The sequence below is a fragment of the Tympanuchus pallidicinctus genome, unplaced genomic scaffold (genome assembly GCF_026119805.1).
Source record: "Tympanuchus pallidicinctus isolate F22 unplaced genomic scaffold, pur_lepc_1.0 scaffold1, whole genome shotgun sequence".
Classification (NCBI taxonomy): domain Eukaryota; kingdom Metazoa; phylum Chordata; class Aves; order Galliformes; family Phasianidae; genus Tympanuchus; species Tympanuchus pallidicinctus.
In genome coordinates, this window is record NW_026294618.1 from 51,325,738 (window position 1) to 51,348,239 (window position 22,502).

Below are 22,502 nucleotides of genomic sequence, written 5' to 3' on the forward strand. Positions count from 1 at the left end.
TTTCTATACTTAGATGCAATTTGCATCAATTTCCAGAACTTCTGCTCATTGACAGTAAGTTATCAACATCCACAGGCAAGTATAATAATGCATCAGTGGACCACAGCTGTATCATATATCTTGCATTCACAGAGTTTGTTCTTTGATTAACTGAGATTGGCTCAGCTGCATTCAGGGCAGAGTGAAATGAGATGAATGGCATGATTCCTAGCAGAGTACCTGAGCTCAGCTCAGAAGTCTGCTACAGAGAAAAGGTGAATGTAAGAGAGAGGATGGTAGCAGTCAACATTTCTGGGGAAACTGAAACCCAGAGAGACATGAGTGGAAAGACCTGGTGCTATGGCTGTCTATGCAGTGGGCTTAACCAAACAGAGGGATTTGGTATCCCACCTGAACACATGGAAGCACAGTCCCCGACTTACTTCTTGCCATCAGGGAATAGCATTTTTCTAAGCCCTTTCAAAATGTGCTCACCCTTCCAAGAGTGAAGGTCCTGACCACGTACTCTGCCAGGGGCTCCATCTCTACACAAGTCACCTTGAAGTCACCATAAACTTCTGTGTCATCAGGCCAATACTTGTAACACTTGACCTAAATATAAAACGAGGAACCACTTCACATCCAAGAAAAATAAAACCTTGAAGATATGTTACTGCACGTACTATGTTACACCATACTTTTCCAAAATGACCACAAACGCATGTGACTTGTCATAACCAATGGCTTTTCTGTCAGGTTAAGTAGTAGTTACAGGGAGTTTATGGTTCTTTATATAGCTGCAGTTACACACCAAATTCATTTCTAAATTAGCTTTTTTTTAAATTTTAGTGTCAAACTATGGGATACATTTCCACTTATGTTAAACTGGGATGCATTTCATATCAGTAATCAAACCATTGCAAGTAATCCCAGATATATTATTCCCTGAGGGATGTTACTGCTATAGTAAACAATTTGCTGATTTCTAGTCACTGATATAGAAGCACATTTAATCACTACTCCACTTACTGTGCTCATTTCAGTTTCCTAGTATGCAAAAATGAATTTTGTCTTCAGATGATTTTTCACTCAACAAAAACAACATAGCATCTGTAGTTATCTGTATATATAGCTCGCACAATACTGTAATCTGCAGTGATGTGTGGACTGTCAATTCTCCCCTTTTCTCTTCTCTCCTCTCCTTCACAGGACTTGCTTACATTCTGCTAGTGACAAGTTTTGTCAGCAGGTTTTTCTTTAGGCCCGCAGTATCAGAAGAAACAAAAACTTACTCTTCCAACTTCCACTAAATTTGTGACCATCACAACACAAGCTGATTGCTCCTGCCATATCATTCTCCAAAAATCATACACAGTCTCATGAACTGGACCTGTAAGAAAAATGCCAGGTGACACCATGCAGCAAAATAACAGACAAAGCGAATGCTAAAAATAAAATCCATTTCTTTACAGAGCTGGCATGCATGAATGCACTTGCTCAAAGATGAAAGCTTCATGAAACCACATTATCACACCTTCACAGCAGTTTCCGGCCTACATTGTTATTGCTAACCAGTGCTCAGTTTTCTCAGTTTAACTGAATTACCATATGAAATAAATGAATCACTGGAAGTGGCTTGAAAAATACAAGGACACAACAACACATGACTAAAACTTTATTAGGTTTGCTTTACATTTTTTAATTAACATGTTGGGTATGAGTTTCTTTGGATGTTCACCAACTGGTAGTAATACCAGCAGTGGGAGAGTGGCACAGACTGCATTCACTGCCATCTCAATGCCAGCAAAGTGAGCAGCCATCAACAACAGATGCTGAAGCACAAAGGACATTTTAACTTAGAACCATGACACTTAAGTACACTTCTGAAAAGAAAGCAAGGAACACTTGTTTAAGTTTTGCCTCCTGCTCTGCTGCAGAGATCAGATGCATTTAGTTGAGTGACAGTGACTTTTGACCTGTTACATCTATCTCAGAAACAGCACCCTACCACAATACAGCAGTACTGTAGCACTGCTGTGCATGACATGCACACAACTTGATCCTTCATGTAGTATGTTATGGTTGAAACGAGCAGGTAGCTCAGGACCATACAGTTGTTCGCTGACTCTGCCCCTTCCCAGTGGGATGGGAAGAAAATTAAAAAAAAACAAAACACAATAAAGTAGAACTTGAAGGTTGAGATAAAACTACTTATTAAGATAAAGTATAATAGTTGTGACTATATATGTATACATAAAAGTATACAAATTGTGACAAATTGCACAAGCAATTGCTCTCCAACCCCTGACTGATGCCAACCTAGCCCCACAAACAGCAGAAGGGAGGGAAATGAACGCCCATTCCTTTCAAAGCTCTCTTTCCTAACAATGTCATATGATATGGAACACAATATGGAATACCACTTTGGCCAGTTTAAGTCAGTTGTCCCGATTCTGGCCCCTCCCAGCTTCCTAGGCTCCCCCCAGCCCTTTGCTAGTAGGAGCTGAGAAGCTGGAATGGCCTTGACTCCGTACCACACTGCTTTGCAGCAACTAGAAACATCAGTGTGTTATCAACATTGTTCTTCTCCTAAAACCAAAACATAGCATCATACCAGACACCTTGAAGAAAACCAATTCCATCCCAGTTGAAACTAAAACAATATGCACTCTAAAGCAGCAACAAATTTTTGTGTCCTGCACACAGTACAGCGTGCTACAATTTACACAGTAAAACAAAAATAAAATACAAATGTAGACTTAACCATAGAGACACCAGCTTATATAGAAGTTGCACATAAATAAAAAAGTGTGGACTGAAATGTACACATCCTGCTTTAAAAATAGCATTTAGTTTGCCCCTTTTCGTGTGGATCTACAATCAACCAAGGGCACTAATAACAAGATATTTCCAGTCAGCTATCTGATTATACTCCCAGATGAAATAATGACACTTCTAAATCTAATTATTTTTATTTTAATTCATAGCTCCTGGCATTTCATTGCAATCTTAGTCTAATCTATTCATTTTTCCTCACTGTGAGGAGTTTTATCAGAAATACAAAATGAATAATCTCCATAGAAATTCAATTTTTTCCTCTTACTCCCCTTTTTATTTAGTGTCATGTTATACTGTAACGATTTTCCTCATTTCTTCTACAGAGATGCTTTGTCCATCTTGGGTCTTGCATTACCCAGATTTGCTGAGATAGTGCTAAACTTATCTTTCCATCTCCATCCTGGACTAAATCCATAACAATAAAATAAAACACTGCAATGTGCGGAAAAAAATGCCTTAAGACAGGTTGAAACCATTCTCTGTCCACATACTTCCTCTCTCTATTCATCTTCATAATTGGAAATCACAGCAGTAGCTAGTGACTTTATCAGCTGTATTTATCACTGAAAGAATTGCTCAATATATAATTAACATGATGAATAAGAGCAATTTTTACATTTATTCACATTCTTCCTAAACATGCTATGTTAATTTACCATAACACAAGACAACAACTCACAACAACAATATTGGATATACTTTATTTTAATTATTTTCATTTTAGAAAAATGCTGCTGGATATTGTGAAGAGCACTTACTAGGTTTGATTAATATTGACAGATTCTTACCTTGGGTTGCAATGTAGTGACTTGGTCTCTGATAGCCCTAAAAGAATAATACAGGTAGGTTTGAGTATCATATTACTATCAGGGAGGAGAAAATAAAAGCATGATGTACTACAGAATTCTTATGTCTAGACAACCTTTTCAGAATAAACCAATATTTAGGAACAGCACAAAGCTCAAACCCTAAAAAAGCTGTTAATGCTGAAAAGGTTTGAATGACAACAGATAAAATGGAAATAACATCTGACTTGAATTGACACTGGACCTAAAAACTAGTCCTCTCTTGACATTATCTCCCCAGCCGAATACAATGAGGCATTTATTTAAAATTTGGTAAAAATTGTCTTTGCCATCAGTTTATCTCAATAATTGATCAGTGTACTCAACTCTTTCAACATTACAAAAATACAAAACAAATCAAAAACAAAAATCATAAAAACATAATTTTGCTTTCTCTTTGAGTTACTATAAGGCACAAAGAGGTTTATACTCAATCCATAGATAAAATATTTCCCATGCCAGAGCTGGTCATTGTGGTATGTGCACAGAATCAAGGTCAGATTGCAGATAGCTGCAGAATTTTACACTACTGCACAAAGTGTGCATGTACTGAACTAGACATGGTATGCACGAGTATATACACATACATATTTATATTTACATACGAATGTAGATATACAACTTTGCACAATAATCAAGCTTTTCCAATTAGTTGGGTATATGCCAATACTAACTATACTGCATGGCATTAAACAGCAATTGTTTGCATAAAAACTAAAATAGATTCTGCTCTTGAGGAAGTCAATGAGACTATATTTGGATCAGTGCCAGCAACATTATATACAAAGGTGAAGGAAATATGCATTACTGGTAAGAAGACAATACAAAATTTCACCACATGCAAGGAAAGGAGTAACTACAATTATTTCCTAAGTTAATGGGTTTATTAAGCAACTTGAACCAAGTATTGTATTATTGGGGCTCAGGAGTCCTTGGATTCCCAATACACAATTCTAGTTGCTAAACTAAAGGATTTCAGTGTACCCAAGGAGTTCGTATCCTTTCCAATAGACTGCTTCATTATTTTGTCTAGATTGAAAACACTATCCTTTAGAGCTTATGAAATGACTTCTTAGCATCCTGCTTTTGACTTCACATGACGACAAGACTGCATCAAAGCATTGGGAAAAAAAATTATCCTGAAGTCCATATGATCAAACCCCAACTTCAAATTATTAAAGTGCAACCTGTGCTACCCTCTTTAACATTCGGTAATTCTTTCCAGAAGAAGGTAAAAGTGTTACTTTAAAATTGCAGAATGCTAGCTTTAACTTGTAGCCTTCCTGTTTGGTTATAATGAGATCCAATTTACTTCTAAATAAGAAAAACAATGTCCTAAGGAAACTGGAATTACAACAAAATTGGGAGAATTTTCTTGTTTAAAGCCCCAGGCAAAACATCACAGGCCTAACACTTCAGAGAGACTGCCATATAAAGTATGAAAATAAAAAGACAGTGGTATACCTGGAGCTAAATCTTTTTATCCATGGAAGCTTAGACAGTTTTAAACAATTCATTGACTAACAGTGGACAAAAAAAAATGAGTAATATGCAATTACAAAGAAATCAAACCCATGTATTTTAAAAACACATTTAATAGCCATTTCAGTATTATTTGAATTGCTATGAATACCACAAACCTTTTGTTCCTCATGTGTTAAAGTTTTATTTTGTTAACAAGAACACATGGCAGAAATAGTTCAAATTTCCTATTCGTAACAGCTTCTTTTTAATTTATATTTTAATCAAAGTATTGAATTTCAATCTTAGGACTTTTTTTTCTGCAAGTGAAGAAATTTCTACTTCATTAAATGTATGTATCTATCTGTATGTTTGTGTATATACTTTGCAATATCAAAATTAGCACCTTACGAAAAATACCAGCTAAATATCATTTTGTCTACATTGTTGTTAAAAACAAACAAGCTAACAAAAACCACAAAAGCCATCATCACTCCCTGTTTGCCAAACAGATATTATAACTATTTCACAGGCACATATTCAAATGACTACAGAACAGTATACTATCTAGTTTCTCACATACAAATGGGAAGGAGAAAATAAAAGCTAGTGGGTGAAATCATTATCATCATTGAAAAAAGAAAGAAAAAAAAAAAGAAAAAAAAAGAAAAGAAAGAAAGAAGCATACACTGAGTTTTCTTTAACAGACAGATTCACCCGAATTATCAAACAATATTCAGTGCTACGTTACAAGTCTAAATTAACTTTTCAAAACATGTACAAAACATATTCACACCAAAGGAAATTTTTTAAAGAAAGAAATGATATAAATCAGATGAGGCATGCACAGTTATCTTACGACAAAAATAGAAGAGCAAACTAATTAATAACAATATCTATATTAAATATTTACAATAGGATGTCGTTATTCACATATAGTGGTACTTACATCCCTGTACAGCCAAATCTACAGCCCAAACCAAAGTCAGATGTGAAAGAAAGCACAACAATGTCAGTGAGTACTAGGACGTAGAACAAGGAAAGTGTACATTTTGTTCTTAATAAAAGAAAGCTTTTGATAAATTTGTAGGCATAACATGCAAAATTTTCACATAGAGAAGGTAGTAGATTGAGAGAGAAAGCTGTGCAATCCACTCACATCTATGTAGTTGGCATTAATGTAATCTGAAGATGGATCATCTTCAACAGGTTGCAAAATCACCCTGGAGTGGTCATCTGTAAAAACCAAGTGGTTATGGTGCCTTTTTGAAGAGTGATTTTAAACTAAAATATTATGGTAAGTCCTCTAGAAAACCAAAATCAGCTGACACAAGCACAATACAATTTTCAGCCCTTAAATGTAAGTGTTTACATGGAACTACTAAGAGTCATTTTGTCTGTGATTTCCAATTACTTGAAAAACATCCATTAAATTTAATTAAGTGTAGCTGAAATGCATCACAGTGTTACATGCAGTGAAAGGACACAAAGAACCCAGGTTACTTGCTCAAAGTCCCCTTTCAAAACCAGATCCACTGATGGGCATCTAGAAATCCAGAAATAACAATTACTGTTTCCTTATTTCCAGCCCCAGTCTGTTTCAAGTTCATACTGACATTTTAAAGAAAATAACAAAGTCACAAAGTAGCCATGAGCAACACACTTTGGATTTGATGAAGATAACCCTACCAGTTCAGGGGCCTCTCCAGTAGCTTCTTTCCTGTACATTCAATCGCTTTTGTAAAACAATAACAAATTGCATTATCCCAGATGATGAATCTAAACTATTGAAACTTTATGCCTAAAGACAAGAGACAGAACTCTCTGATTTTAATCATGTTATTTTTAATAATCAGCTTTAAACAACTGCAATTCAGATGTACCAACAAGAAATAACATAAACCAGATAAGTTTTGAAGCTGTTAGTATTACCTGAAATAAATTATGACTGTAGGAACCTACTGCAGAATTAGCACCCCAACAAGTGTTAGCTTGTCACTGTTATATGCTTACCACAGCTTGTACAACAGAGAGGCAAAGAAAAAGTAAGTTGGAATATGAAGGACAAAAAAAAGTTCCAAAAAAGGCACTGCCATCCTTCTCTGATTGGGATACTTAGCAGGTACGCCACCAGGGACTTTTTAAGCAGAAGAGAACATGGAACAAATACTACAGGAATATGTCTATCACTAAAACCATGCACACTGATACTCACATGCTATAATGTTTCCATAGCGATTCTTTGCTCTGTTTTGATCCTTCTTAGCGACATCCCAAGAAGCTGACTGCCCCTCAAAGAAACTCTATAAATAAAAATTTTCCGAAAGAAAACATTCCGACCATTAATTTACCTCCAAAAATAACCATTTAAAAGAACTTCCCTACCATAAAGCAAGCTGGCTCTGCTTGTCCGCTCTGGCCAGCCAGACGGCACCACAGTCTAAAGAGGGAGGAAGGCTCTTCCTCCCCGTGACTGACATGGGTCAATGAGTAAGTCACTGAGGGAATCCAGATCTCAAATTCTGCTAGAAGGCTAAACATGCACAGAAACCCTTATTACAGATGAACCACTGCAAGTTGAGAAAACACAGGTAGATTAATCACCCTTCTTACAGAATGTCATAATATGTAGCCTGTTTACAACAACATTACATTACTTTCCTCATACAGTTTTGTGCAATGGCTTTTCTTTCTACAGAGCCATCAGAAAGCCTCCTCTGTCAGTGTTTATTGTTCGTGTTGTTTTTACTCATGTCCCTCCCTCTAGCCAATAGCAAAATTATTTAGTATTTTTAATCTCTTCTTAAGAGTCTGATCTCTCAGTAGTGACATATGTAGACTTTGCTCCTCTTGGGATTTCTCTTCATAGCCTGTAGATATTTTACAGCTGTTGCAGGTCTATACTACTGCCTCCTTCCAGATGTTCTCTTATCCTGAGCTGGACAAGTTAGATCCAGAAAGTACACAGCAGCCATGGAAACAAAACTTTAATGCACATGCAGAAGCACAAGCCAGGGCAAAGATGTCACATATGGAAGTAGAGAAAATAGTAAGCAGGACAACACCTGATACGGGATCAGGGACAACCCTCCCCAAGCAGTCCTTGACACTGAAGGTAGGCAGAGTGTAACGAAGTGTATTTAAGTAAAAGAGAGGAAAAGAGAATAATATTCTTTTAAAAACCACACATTTATTTAGTCCAGTTCTTATGTTACAGTAGAGACAGCTGCAGAAAGGAGAGAAGGTTGAAAACTGAGTCAGAAGAGATTGCTTACTCAGAGAAAAGTCATTTTAAACCTAGCTGTATTGCATGCGACCTTGGCAGTATCATTCCCATCTTCACCTTGTTCACTGCCTGATGTTCTAACCCCAGAGAATCCCAAAGGCTTAGCAATCGGAAGTGAAATGAATCTGTACTCATCTTCTTTCAGCACTGGGGGCAATTTTGGGTTTTCCTTTTTAAATTGAAGTTGCAAATGGACAGGCTCAGGCAGGTCTAATAAGGACCTCATGAAGTCACAACTCTTAGAACTTCTTTACTGCTTCTCAGATGGAGTTTAGCCACAGTACTGCCCTACTGAAACGTCCAAATAAATCAAAAGAATGCTTCCACTCTGTGCTTCTGGCAAAACCAGCCACGTTAAATCATCACTTTAACCTAATCTAGAAGATCTGAATTGAAGATGGCTAGGAAAACTCACATAACTAATTACAGAATTTCAATTAAGAAGCAAGAAGGGGTGGCAAATTCTTACAATATATCAAAAACATTCAGCAGGGCACATTTCCTCACACCCACAAGAAAACACATAGTGTTTTTTCCAGGCACTTATAACAGCTCAAACCACTGCTCTCCAATTACTATTTCACTTTTGGGTTACATACCAAGGAATCTTATGCCTGCTTATTTTTATTTTATTTTCACTTAGTCCAATGACATTTAGTTGCACCCTTTTGTAATGGAGTGCAAACTAAGGGCTGCAGCTTTCGAAAATATTTTTTTTGCTAGGAAAATGTCTTGCAAGTTAAACCACTAAGGATCTCACCTCATACTCCTCTTTAAATCCATAGCTGTCAGAAGTCTTCATCAGGTTAATGTGCTGCAGTAGATCAGCCACTCTGATGGCAGGGTGCAGCTGCCCCGTCTGGTAGGGGGACTCTGTGCCTTCACATAGGTAACGAGGGACATCCAGGAGGCGACTGGACTCTGCTGTTGCGCTGTGATTTTCATCTGTGATCAAAAGAAATCAACACATTAGGAACCCATGGAGCAATATCTGCTGCCAGACTTATCAATATCTATTTTTCAGCCTCTTCCTTCAAAAATACGTCTAATTTATGTGAATGTAAACTACTTACTCTCCAATACATAGATCTTGGGAAGTACTTAAAAGAATTTAACTTCCAACACATACAAATGTTTGCAATCCTTCATCCTGCAATACAGAAGTCTGAAGGGCATTTTATTTGAAGCTACAAAACTTTATGACATTAATGTACTTGTGAACTCCAGTCTCTATCATGCAAAGTAACTTTTTAATGGCTAGTATGTATTATCAGTAATTCTACACCTTAAACAATAAATTTTAATAGCAATGTAGAGTTATCAGCACATCATTTTTCTAAAACCAACAAACGGCAAACTGGGAACCAACTAAAACACTGAAGGAATTCTGCCATAGCTTCAGAAGACCAGCTCTGTCTGAGAAGAAGAATCAACAGTTCAGAGCCCTTACTTTAACTCAAATCTATAGTAGAAAAAATAAAACTGTGGAGTATGTTGATTTTAGCTGCCATTTTTACTCTGCATAAATATAGAAATCTCCTTCAATGCCCTATATCACACTAAAACTTTAATCAAAGCCAAAATGATGGTGAAACGATCACATTTAGCCAATTTCTTCTGCGAAATATTGTAAATTAGCAATACAGAGGAACGAAAATTCCAACTGAAATCGTTTTGGAATGTCAGAAATGAGCAGGGAATACCTGACCTGATCCCACATTCATTTATTTCTTTGCAATCAGTCTACAGGTTTACTTGCAAAGAATCCAGATTAGTAAGTAAAACATCAGGAAACAAAAGCAGGCACTCCAAGGGTTGGATTTACTTCAATTCTGCCAAAATGCAAAACCTGTTAATGCCTTCTGGAATGAGATCTCCTAGTAAGAAACCTGATTCCTTGAACTGTCACACAAGTTGCTAATTTCAGTGCATTAATGCCTCACTACATTGCTTAATAATGTGAGTGACATGCAGCAGTCAATCATATTAAATTATATACAATTCAAAACAATTCAGGATTTTCAGTTTTCCCCATTCCATGCTATATACTTACCAGTAATAGGCACTTTAACCCATTGAAGCAGCAAAAAAAACCAAGTGAACAGAACATAAGAAATTTATTTCAGGACTATATTAGAAAATGACTAGAATAAAATGACATTAAAAGTTGTTAAACCTTCACAAATGAAAGCAGTTTTAAAAATATAAGGGCTACATTATGCTATCAATATAATGATAGGGACTTGAAAAAAAAGCAAAATTGTCATACTAAGTTTGAGCTAATGTACACAGAATGGAGTGTGGTGTTAATAAGCTATAGGCGAAGAAAAAGAAATCTAGTACGGCTACTAATAACTGCTTCACACAAAATAAAACTGCCTCTAATTCAGAGCCCATACAATTTTGTACATCCCTAAACAAAGCAGACGTAATTGTGATACTGTTGGGTTGAGCCAAGGAAAGGTTATATGGAGAAGGAGCAGCCAGATGATCTCAGCTATCCAACCCCTACCACATGGTGTGCCCAGAAGGTTGCCTACCTCTCTTCATTGTCAGTATCTGTAATGGAAAATATTACCTCTTCCAACTAGCACTGTTGTGCTTGTGCTAGGAGATTATCATGCCCCAAACACCATTACTAAGAGATAGAAATTTAAACAGGAACTGTTAAAATGTTCTTCTGTTCATGCCTCGTCCTTGCTGGTCAGAGCTGCCCATGTCTGTGTCTGCTCCAAGGCAGTGACAATGGACTGACTATTGCAATGTGCTCACAGCCCATATAAGCTATTAGGGATAGTTTGCCTAGTATCACTGAACAATACCTATGTAAATAGTGTGAGCTTGACATAAAGCTGAAGGATACAAAAAGTCATACAAGAATTTCAAGAAAAGACTCATTATTAAATGAATTTTAAGTCCACTGATCTTACTTTGGTAAGTATTTAGAATCACTAAATCTAACCTCTTGCTCTTTCAGGAAATTGTGATATTTCACCTTTCCTCACAAACATCTTAAATCACTTGGTTACATTTCCTTAGGTCTAAAGTGGAAAGCATATTATGGCCCTGAGGATTATAAATCTTCCTAGGCACTTTGTTATTATAGTTATGAGAATGTCATTTGCAAAATTTTCAAAAAGAAGCAGAATATGGCTTGTAAATCTTCTACATTGTGAATAGACACCCTCTTGACAAAGATGAGAGAGCTCTCACAAAGTAGCAGATAAAGATTTGCTGTCAGTCTCAGAAGACAATTTAAATGAAGATCTGCAAAGGCTCTATCAATATTTTTACGTACAACTTGCATAGTGGGATAAAAAATACCTTCGTTATATTGGATTTGATGTCAAAGTTATTTTGATTATTTGGGACACATGCATAAATTAACACAGTGAATTAAACAAAGAATGTAACAGCTAGGAAAGGGAAGTAAAATATATCACTACAAAATGAACTAGTGGATTGGGTAATGATAGTTGAGATTTTAGCAGATAACTGAGTACAAGTTAGCAACATGAGCACAGAAAAAAGGACAAAATATGGTTCAGGTAGCAGGACCACTGTGAGTAGGCCATGTAGGTACCTATTCCAGTCAACTCCACATTGAGACAGCTCCTAAAAACTGTACCTGATTTTGGGCACCACAATTCAAAAATTTGATCTATCGGTTGGAAAATGTTCAGAGAAGAAGAGAGAAAAACTTTAGAAAACATTAACTATGAAATAATGAATGAAAGAACTGGGTTTAGTTCAACTGGAAGAGAGACAATAGAGAACATAGGAACAATTTATTGTGTAAAAGACTGTTTTACAAGGACAAGAGTATGTCAGTTCTCCATATTTTCTATGAGTCTCTCAAAAGGAAATTATTCAATCTCCAGTAATGAAGATTCAGTCTAGACAAGTCTAGTTAGGAAAACTTGGAGTGAGTAGTAATGACACTCAGTTGTAACAGTCAGTTAATAATAATAGAATGATAGAATCTCCAAGGTTGGAAAAGACCCACAGGATTACCCAGTCCAACTGCCCAACTATCACCAATAGCTCTCACTAAACCGTATCCCTCAACACAATGTCTAAACATTCCTTGAGCACCTACAGGGTCGGTGACTCCAGCACCTCCCAGGGCAGCCCATTCCAGCGCCTGACCACTCTTTCAGAGAAGTAGTATTTCCTAATGTCCAGTTAGGACATAAGTAGTATTTGGTGAGAAAACTGAGCTTTGGTTGAAAATTTTTAGAAAAAGTAAGATAATCCATAGCCAGAAACAGTGTAGATCAATCTAGAAAGTATACAGATCCATCTCAAGATAGAAGAGGGATTAAACTGTCTTTGCATTTCAGATTTAAATCTAACTCCTAAAAGAAGAGCTTTCAGCATTAGATATGGCATAGAAATAAACGGGTTGGCCACTTCTAACATCTGCTGTTCTTTTTAAGGCAATTACGAAGTTGAGAAGCTTACTGATTAAGGTCAACTGAGACATTTAATTAATATGGGGATATTTGTATAGAATGAACAAAGCTTTCTTCTTGGATACTACAGAAATTTTTCCCTTTTCTATTTTTCTTTTCCTTCTTGTTACTCAGTTAGAAAACTGAGCTTTGGGTGCCAAGTAACACTGATACGGATCTGATTTTTTTAGATGCGTCTTTTAAGAGAATTTTACTTTGACACATTAGTTCATCTCAACTCAATTTGAATGCTTTGGGGAAAAATGTTTCAGAACTTTCAATTTACCTATTTATTTATTCTTCAGATAGCACTGACTAGGAGTAATTTTGCGATAACAGCATAGCTCTCTTTTACATAAAACAAGCTGTTTCAACGTTCAACCATGCAAGGAGATGAAACTCATGCAGGAATGGATAATGAAGGACTAGGGTCCTCACCTAACACAGCTGTCGGCACAAGTGGATCATTGGGCACTGCAGGAAAACAAAGCTCATGAAGAAATACATTACCTTCAAATTGCGTATTTTTAAGAATAAAAACAATATAAAATTGTATTTTTAAGAATAAAAACAATAAACTTTAAGAATAAAATGTCCAAGTGGTAACTAAATCCTATTAATTTTTTACAATAGGAAAATAGAATGAATACAGAGATACAGAATGCATCCTGAATAAAAGAGAAGTGAAAGGTGGTGATTTTGGTTTCAGAAATGTAATGACAAAGAGATTCTTACTGATATGAAATAAAGATGGTATTGTGTGCAATTTAGTTTTTGAAAGGGCTCCTCTTTCACTATTGTACTTTTTCTTCACAATGAAGTTTCATATTCATAGAGCCAGGTTTTTTCCTTTTAAATTCATTCTCTCATGCAATACTTGAATAGCTCGTCTCAAAATAAAATGGTATTCCTTCAAAAGCCTTATAAGTAATTTAAAAGAATTATGTGCATATTTACAAGCTACTAGCTTTTTTTTAGTGCAAAATAATAAAGATACTGCTTTTAATGAGTTTAAACCAGATACACATATTTAACTGCTTGTACAAAATTCACAGAATTTTATCATTCATTCTTACAACTAGAACAGTGCAGAGACAAATACACTGTTTTGGATGGGAATGGCAGAATCCAGAATTAATTTTGTTCTGGAACAAAAAATTAAAACATCTATAGCTCCAATGGAGCTCCAAATGGAGATCCAACTCTGAAGCAAACTGCCTAATAGTGTCCTATAACTGAAAGCCCGGAAACCTGAAAGGTTGCTTTTTTATTTGTTTGTATTTTTAACCTCAGAACATGTAATGATCAGGAGAACTTAATCTTCCAAAATCCCCAAAATCACACACCCAGGCAGTACGCTAGAAAAGTGTTATTCTCAAACTCCTTTGCCAGTCAAGTTGGACAGCTATCATGGCCGGGCCTTGTGGACTCATGGCTTCAGGTCAGTATATCCAGAAAGACGCCCAAGTGCCTGGCAGCCCTGCTCAATATGAACCACGTAGGTTCCTAGTGGATACTTTGTCCATGATCTACAATAACAGCACAAATTGAACTGTCTTTGCAAAGCTGCCTCCACGAATTTCAATGCCATTAAGACATCAAACTTTGGAGAATTTTCAAACAGTTCTAGTCAAAACAGCAAAAAACCTCACAGGCTGATACTAGTATAATTGGCTATGAGATACCTTAAATGTTAGCACTCTGCATGTTTGCAGTTTGGTAAGCCTCAATAAACTAAGCAATAATCCTTCTCCAAACTCCATTTCCCTTAAAACAATTAGGAAAAAAAATAACAGCCTTAATGGATGCATTTTGCTGAAGCATGAAAAGCAGTATGGGAGGTGGGAGAAGGTGTGCTATGCCCAACTGCCAGAAAATTCAGAAGCAGCTCAGACTTCAGGTCTGTTTAAAGCCAACTCCATGGTGCTATGGAGTCAGACTCCTGCCAGCTACAAGGCGGAACTAGTTTAGAGAGAAAGTTAGTGGAGTGTCTTGCTGCAGATGCTGGGAAGCAGGCAAGGCTGGACTTTCAGTGGTAACTACAACTCAGACTCTTAACAATCAGAAGCTGAAACTGCCAAATTTTGTCAAAATAAAAGCATCTGGCAAGTCTACAACAAAGAAATACAAATATAGAGCAAATCTGCTGGTATATTAACATGCTTTTTCCTAAAATTCACAAACAGCCATGAAATTTGTCAATGTTTCCTTCTGTTATAATGTCCTTACTGCCAAATGAAAGAATATTTTTTGGACCTCATATTATTATTCATTACAGACATGGTGTTATGCAGTAATATTTAACATCTTAGTATAAAATATACTCACAAAGGAAAACTATTTCAGAATTTAATTGAGACATTTCAGGAATGTAATTTTCCCCCAGAACCAGTATCCGAAACTAAATGTAAATATTTAAAGAATTGGCCATACATCACCTAAGGGTAACATGTGAATGTTCCTACTCAACATCCCTTTGCGTTTACTGGTCTTCCTAGAAAGCCTAGAGCTTAGAATAATTTTCCTAAAAAAAAAAAGTAGAATATCTACAGAAGAAGATCAAATTACTTACATCTGGGGCTGAAGTTATGAGAGTCCATAAATGTGATTGAAAGGGGATCCTCTGCATGCAAGGTGCTCTGGTCAGCGTAACTTCTATCCATCGCATTCACCATGTGTGTCATCTCCTGGCGGGTGGTCCCCATGGCATCCTTGCGCTTCTTTGCAAGTTTGCTGCCCAGCCAAAAAAAAACACCCATATCACCTTAATATTTGATGAATACTGATGTCTACAACAATAATTATCTATAATCCAAGTGACAGAGGAGTTTGACTGGTTTTCATATATAAACCTTTGCCAGCAGGAAATTGATAAAACTACGTACCTTGCTATAAAAGAGTTATGATGGCATGTTTTAGATACACACACAAATGCTTTAATTAAAGTTCTAACTTCTGTACCCTAATCATATTTTTTCCTGCAGAGTAATTACACTAATATAAACAAATTAGAGAATATAATTACATTTTAACTGAAATGATAAATAAGAAGCATCTGTGCATGCAGTTTTATCAACCATCTCCATTTAAATCTGTGTTTTGATTTTATAAATGGATAATTAATTCCTCTTGCTTTCAATGTTAAGAAGAAATCATTTATCTTTCTAAATGACTCCGTTAGTCAAAAAAACACACTAAGAAATAAAGAGAAACACAATTATTCAAGGTCAATTCATATTACCTTTTATACTAGAAGTTGTTCCTCTCATTCAGTATATAAGACACAACATGATACCACCGTCTTTGCTCTTGACACCAAAATTTTGTTCTTTAAAAAACAAAAAGACCCCCACTCTCATAATTCTACATGAAATTTGGGAATATCTCACATTTTGATATTAACAGCCTTACCCTGTATCACAGCAAAGCTGTTAGCAAGCTAACCTGCAAAACTAATCCTTCAAAATTAACAGGTAGTATCCTTAAAGGGACATTTTCTCCTTTGGATGAAGACCTGAAAGGAATATCCACTCAGAAGTCCTCAGAGACAGATGGAAGTAGATGCTACATTTTAATTATCACTTTAAGACTACTCATAATAGAGTAGCACAAAGTCTGTGAAACAGCATGAAGTGTACTTTGGATCTTTAGGAATCTGTAACATACATTGAACTGTTCTGTAATCTTAATATTTTCTTCCTGTTTTCAACCAAAGCTGTGATAGCAATATAACAGAGAGCCAACCTGTTTCTTTGTATGATTCTGATGTTACATAGGAGAAACACAATCATCAGTGAAAATATCACACTCTCAAAAGAATATATATTTAAAGCACGGCATAACTTCATGAGTTTTTTTCTACAAAGAATAATATGAGTTATCCTGGTAAGTGTTTATCCAGTGCTTATCCTATATTTCTCTAAATAAGAGGACACCAGTGGAAATTATCAATTCATGTACATCTTAAGTCCTGGGAAAAGCCACCAGAAATGTCCTATACCATTCTCTAGGGAAAGGAGAACTTCATGTCTCGCATACTTTCTTCCTCAGTGTTAGAAGACTGCTTTCCAAGCTAATTGTCTTAGTTTGCAGTAAGGGGCTACACAAAGTAGACTACACACAGACAAAGCACACCTCAGAGTAACGAAGTTCTTTCATTAATCAGACTTAACTTAGATCTTTTTCCTTTTTTCTTTCCTCCCTCCCCACCCTCCCCCACTATTTGTCTAGTTGGTTAATTACAATCAGAATCCCAAAGATGGGCTCTAAATATATCATTTTTCACCTTGTGGTGTACATGAGAGTTCTGTTCATTTTAGTTGTTCAGTGAAAAGTAAAAAGAAAACAAAACAAGTCAAATAAAAAGAACAAACAAACCAAACCAAACAACCCAGAAAACTGAAACAGTGACAGCCAGACGCCTTATTTTATCTTTTCTCCAGACATTCATGTTTACTTAAAAAAAGCTGATTTAAACAATGCTCTGGTTCAACAAATGTTTTAAGTGCATCAGAACTTCCAGGTGTGAAACTATTTGAGCTCTATAACTGGTTCCCAATGCTATCAAAGCTTTTGCAAAACTGGCATTTCTAGATCAGACTTTTTATTTATTTATTTATTTTTAAAGTTTCAAAGCCTTTCTGATATTCTCCATACACTGAAGATTGCATTTTTCTAAAGCCACCTCAGGAATGGAACAAAAAGACTATTACGTCTTGTCTGTCGACTGCATTAAGCTCTCCTTTGAAGAATCACTTTGTAACAAAACTTGCTAGCTATGCTAAACAAATCAACAGCTATTAAGCTTTCAAGTTATTAGCTTATTACCAAAGCAAGGTTTATAATTCTTATGCTCTGCTTTGACTTCTAAAAAGGCCTATTGTGTTCTAGTATTGCTGCTCAATGTAGGACAGTTTTATTGTTTAACAGCTCCTAATTCCCCACAGGCTTGATTTTTTTTTTTCCTTTTTTTTCCTCTCTTCCATATGCAATCTATGCTTGATGATAGTTAAGCAAATCACTATGTAGCACTGGAAGCTGGCAGAACTGCAAGTGATTCTCATTACACGCTGGAGATCCCACAGCCTGAACCTGTGCAGGTGTTGGTGAATGGGAGCTTGAAGGCAAAAGTGCTCAATCCTAATGTGGAACTGCACAGTTAATTATCTCTAACTGAAGCAATTGTTATTTAACACGGAAATTAGAATTCATCACAATGTACCAGAGAATGGCAGTTAGCTAAAGCAAGCTTAGCTTTTAAATATCAAGTTTGTTTAAAAGAAGTCAATTAATCTGCTTAAAAAATGTGGAGGAGCATCACTATCGGACACAGCAGTCATCAGAGGACTGGAGAGCATTCTTTGATCCCTCTCTGAAATCAAGGGCTTTCTGCATAACTTCAAAAATAAGAATGTATTTTCTTGGTCACGGTCAAAACCGTTGCAGCCCTCAGAAAATCTCACTTGGTCAACACCACATAGAAAAATGTCAATTTTGCTTCAGTGAAGCAAAACCTTATTCAAACCTTTGTCATACAGTAAGATCCACACTTTAAAATCTGTCTGTAATGCACCCGAGAAGCCAACAGGCACAGGCTTCATCACAAAAACATATTTCTGTAAAAAAGATTAATAGAAATCTCCAGTGTTCCTAGCATTGGGACAGAGGTGTGGCTCTCTCTCTGACTTGTTTATAAAGGGCTGGCATCCATGCATTTATGAAGGAGAAGTGGTGCATAGGACCACTTCTGACCTGATGTGTTACGAAAGAACAACTTGTGATTTACAAGCACAGGACTCTATCTAGGAAATGGGAAAGGAGATTTTTTTTCTTAGTGTTACTGTGAATCATAATGCAAATTAAATTATGATTAGAATAAACTAAAATGACACTCATGGGAAAAACCAGCAAAAAGCAAAGTGTCAATATACAGTTAGAAATACAATATCCCTTTAAAAAAAAAAACAAAACAGGGAGTAACAGAAAAAAAGAAAGCACATTTTCAAGCCTGAGAATAAAGTGAAATCATTACCAATAAAACTTTAGGAAAATAAAGACTTTTTTTTTAAAAGGGATACTGCATCATTAAAACATGTAAAATAGTAAGTCACCCGTATTCTACTTACAGATAGTAGGAGTAAGAATAGTAGCTCCTCCTGGCAAGCAAATCACAGACAGTGGAAAAAGAGAAGCAATGGTGAATGAAAAGCGTGACTTTGTCACATTCAATAAAGCAGAGAAATGTGCGTTTAAAAAAAAATTGAAAAATTCATGTTTCTTTGGTTAGCATTTCAACTTGCTCATGCACAAATTAGCCTTACTTTGCCATGCAATTAAAAAAAAATACACTAGCATATAAAAATGATTGGTTTTTTAGAAAGATCAGTTGAGAAAATTACATGCTGAGGTTTCATTTATTGCCAAAAAATTTGAAAATTAAATGGATTGTGTACTTTCAACATGCAGTTCAGCATAATATAATGATTACCACCTAAATGTCATGACAAATGAACAGCTGTGTACAAATCTTGTGCAGTAAGTATGTGTTTTAGTTTTCAGTTACAAAAATAAGGATGGCATTAATAAATACATTTAAGCAGAAAACAAGTTTCATGTCATTCAGTTTGACATCTTTATTGGTACACAGGTGTAGATATATATGTTTGCATACATATTATATGTAGCTATATGAGTACACACATAATAGAGAACGTACAGATATGTGTGCACTGACATATATACGACACATTTCCTGAATGCAAACATATGTCTTATTTTAAAATCTTACAATTGAAAATGCTGATGTATTCATGCTAAGCATTAAGAATATGGAAGGGAAACAAATGGAAGGAAATGAAGAACGTTTGGAGATAATCCAACAGTGATTTGGAAAAAAAAAAAACAAAAAACAAAAATGGCATTGCTTGTTAAAGATGCAGTATCCCTTTTCTTAGTTGGTTTGATGACTCCAGTAAAACTCTGTACGAGCTCTTAAGAGCTTAATTCAGTGAAACTTCAAACCAATTTGTACAAAATGATCAGACGAAGCCCATGAACAAAACTGCTTAGTACTCTATTTTTCTATAAAATGTAATGCTGCATTTAATCCGATTTGGATAGCTATGGCAGGGCATGAGGCTTAATAAAGCAATGAAAATGCGGAAACCATTGTTTTATTGATGTTTCTGTGAAATAAGTTGAGGTCAATTCAGGTACCAAAAGGGATACTACATAATAGATCAGCAAATATGTACACTACAGCAGATGAATAAAACCGATCAGTTTTTAGTCCCACACTCTGACTGATGTGTGCTTATGTATGTGTGAATGTGTCAGTGTTGGTACCGCTGCTCCTGGCTTTGTTATATGGTTGGCCCTGGCTCAAGAGATGGACTGAACTCACTCAGGTATGCAACCTGAGACCTTGACTAAAGCTGAAATTAAAACAGTGATATGCTTTTCCTAAAGAGGGGGACTGACACTCCTACAAAATATATGACAGACAACCAATTAAACTCTCACGAAGAAAAATTACCGGACACTAAAGATTTATTGAACAGGCTTATTTCTCACCTATTTTTAATACGGAATAGTTCAGGAGCTATTTCTTTTGTTACCTGCAAAACTAGCCAAACCCATGTGGAAGTGACTGACAGTACAGAGTAACAGACAGTCTCACACACGCACACACACAGGCACCTATTAAACACAAGGGGAGCACTGCAGCACGCAGCCAGGAGCTGATATTCCCCAGCACATCTCTCACAATGATGATAGAAAATAAGAGATTTATTCCTGAAAGCTGAAAAGCAACTTCTTGTTGGTTTTGTTCTTCAGAAGTTGTGTAAATAAAGAAAATTGCCTGACTGTGTGTTTTTTTTTTTTTTGGTAGTGATGAGTTGGATCTTTTGCATATGTGTTAATTCTCAACCACAGAGTAAACAACAGAGAAAAGTAAAAGCACTTTTGGGAAAAATCACATATGTAGCTAACTAACACAGAACACTGTAAGCATACCTAATGTTTCTAATGCAGACGTTTCTTCTCCAAGTTATATATCTCCAGGGATAATTGTAAAGAGGCAATAAATTAAAAAAATCTAATGGAAACCAGTGATTATAACATATAGAATGATCTTAGGCACAATTGTAATGTTTTCTTACTCTTTATAAATAATAGAAAGCTGTATTTCAGAGGAACATTTGAAACATTCACAAATATACCCTTCATCAAGGATTCTAATGAGGGAAAGGGAAGGCAGCACACAAACACCTGAAAGACAAAGGTCTCATTCTATGCAGGAGTGATCTGCGCACCGGGAAGGGGACAGGCTGGGGAAAAGGCAAACAGAGGAGGAGTTTCTATTGGGAGCTACGGTGCTACGACTACACATTTACAGAGCCACATCATGAACTTTTATGCCAGGTTAAAAGAGTTGCAACTACTGGGGAGCGAGCACTCTTAAAAAGCGCCCGAGTAGCGCTGGAGCAGCAGCTCACACTCAGCAGCAGCGCGCTGTGCCGAGCTCTCATGTTACAGTTCCCGCAGATGGCGCTATTGCTTATTGTCTAAGAAAGCACTAAAAAATTAAAATTCATTCAGATTAATACACTTTTAAACAATTTCATGCACTAAGGAGTCACTAGATAATTTTACAGTGATGTGGTATGACTTTTAAGAAAAAACTAGGTTTACAAGAGCATAAACAGAGGTATAAAATTACATTATTTTGCAAGTTGGATAATATGAGGATACAAACAAGTCATTAGAGTTGCATACAGCAAATCAAATTCATTAGCTGATTGCAACATAAAAATTGCACTAAGTTACTCTTTTTATTTTTCTTCTTCATAAATAAGACCCATTAATTTTAATTCCACCCATTCTAATATTCTATACATTCCTCCAAGTGCAACTTAAAACTACGCAGAAATGAGTAGGTTTGAGAAAATGTGTAGTTATCGGATCCCACACATCAAATAAAACACTCTTTAAATCCATCACAAGAACCGCAGGAAAAAAAAAGATAACCAACAAATAATCCAACAGGAAATACAATGAACTCATCCAAAAGCTGACGTGAGCTACTGGACCCTAGACTACTTATTTATTTATCTAAAGACCTGTGAAAAAATTCCTTTTAGTTATTGTTTGATATAGAGGAAAAAGCAAATCGTCACAAATAATTTTCTTACCTTTTTTTTACGATTAATACGACAACAAGGAGAAGCAGGATGAATACCAGAATTCCAGCACTTATTCCTGCTATTTTCACCACCCGATCTGTCTGCTTTGCTGGATCTGGGATCACCTCAGGTTCTTCTGTTGCTGCTGCTAAATTAATAAAAAAATAAGTTGCTTAAATTGGTAAGTACTAGAGACATGAAAATTAACATTCATGATAATCTCCAAATATGTGCTCATATAGAAACCAGTATACAGACACATGTATTGTGTTTATACACCTACATATACATATATATAGATTTATGTACTTCAATCTATATGCCATACAAATCTGCAAAGTCTATTTGTGACTATGTGTTTATATACAGCTGTGTATATGTAATTTTGCATGTACAGAAGTGTTGTACACATCTGGGTTTACAAAGCAAAAGTACATTTTTACGGAGACAATCT

General features: G+C 36.0%; 1 protein-coding gene across 8 annotated transcripts in view; it reads right to left on the reverse strand.

The window, feature by feature from the left end:
* PTPRK (protein tyrosine phosphatase receptor type K) overlaps window positions 1-22,502 on the reverse strand; it is a 393,137-nt gene that overhangs the window by 14,481 nt on the left and 356,154 nt on the right. For 2 of the 8 annotated variants that reach the window (XM_052698882.1, XM_052698862.1), the window contains exons 14-23: window positions 22,058-22,196; window positions 15,436-15,596; window positions 13,290-13,337; window positions 9,170-9,354; window positions 7,339-7,426; window positions 6,283-6,359; window positions 6,073-6,090; window positions 3,606-3,642; window positions 1,272-1,369; window positions 475-591 (exon numbers count right to left, since the gene is read on the reverse strand). In XM_052698882.1, coding sequence (XP_052554842.1) covers window positions 475-591; window positions 1,272-1,369; window positions 3,606-3,642; window positions 6,073-6,090; window positions 6,283-6,359; window positions 7,339-7,426; window positions 9,170-9,354; window positions 13,290-13,337; window positions 15,436-15,596; window positions 22,058-22,196 — 968 coding nt within the window. Of the gene's footprint in view, window positions 1-474; window positions 592-1,271; window positions 1,370-3,605; window positions 3,643-6,072; window positions 6,091-6,282; window positions 6,360-7,338; window positions 7,427-9,169; window positions 9,355-10,415; window positions 10,475-13,289; window positions 13,338-15,435; window positions 15,597-22,057; window positions 22,197-22,502 lie in introns of those variants that run through there. The other 6 variants (XM_052698873.1, XM_052698901.1, XM_052698892.1 and 3 more) reach the window with 6 other exon arrangements.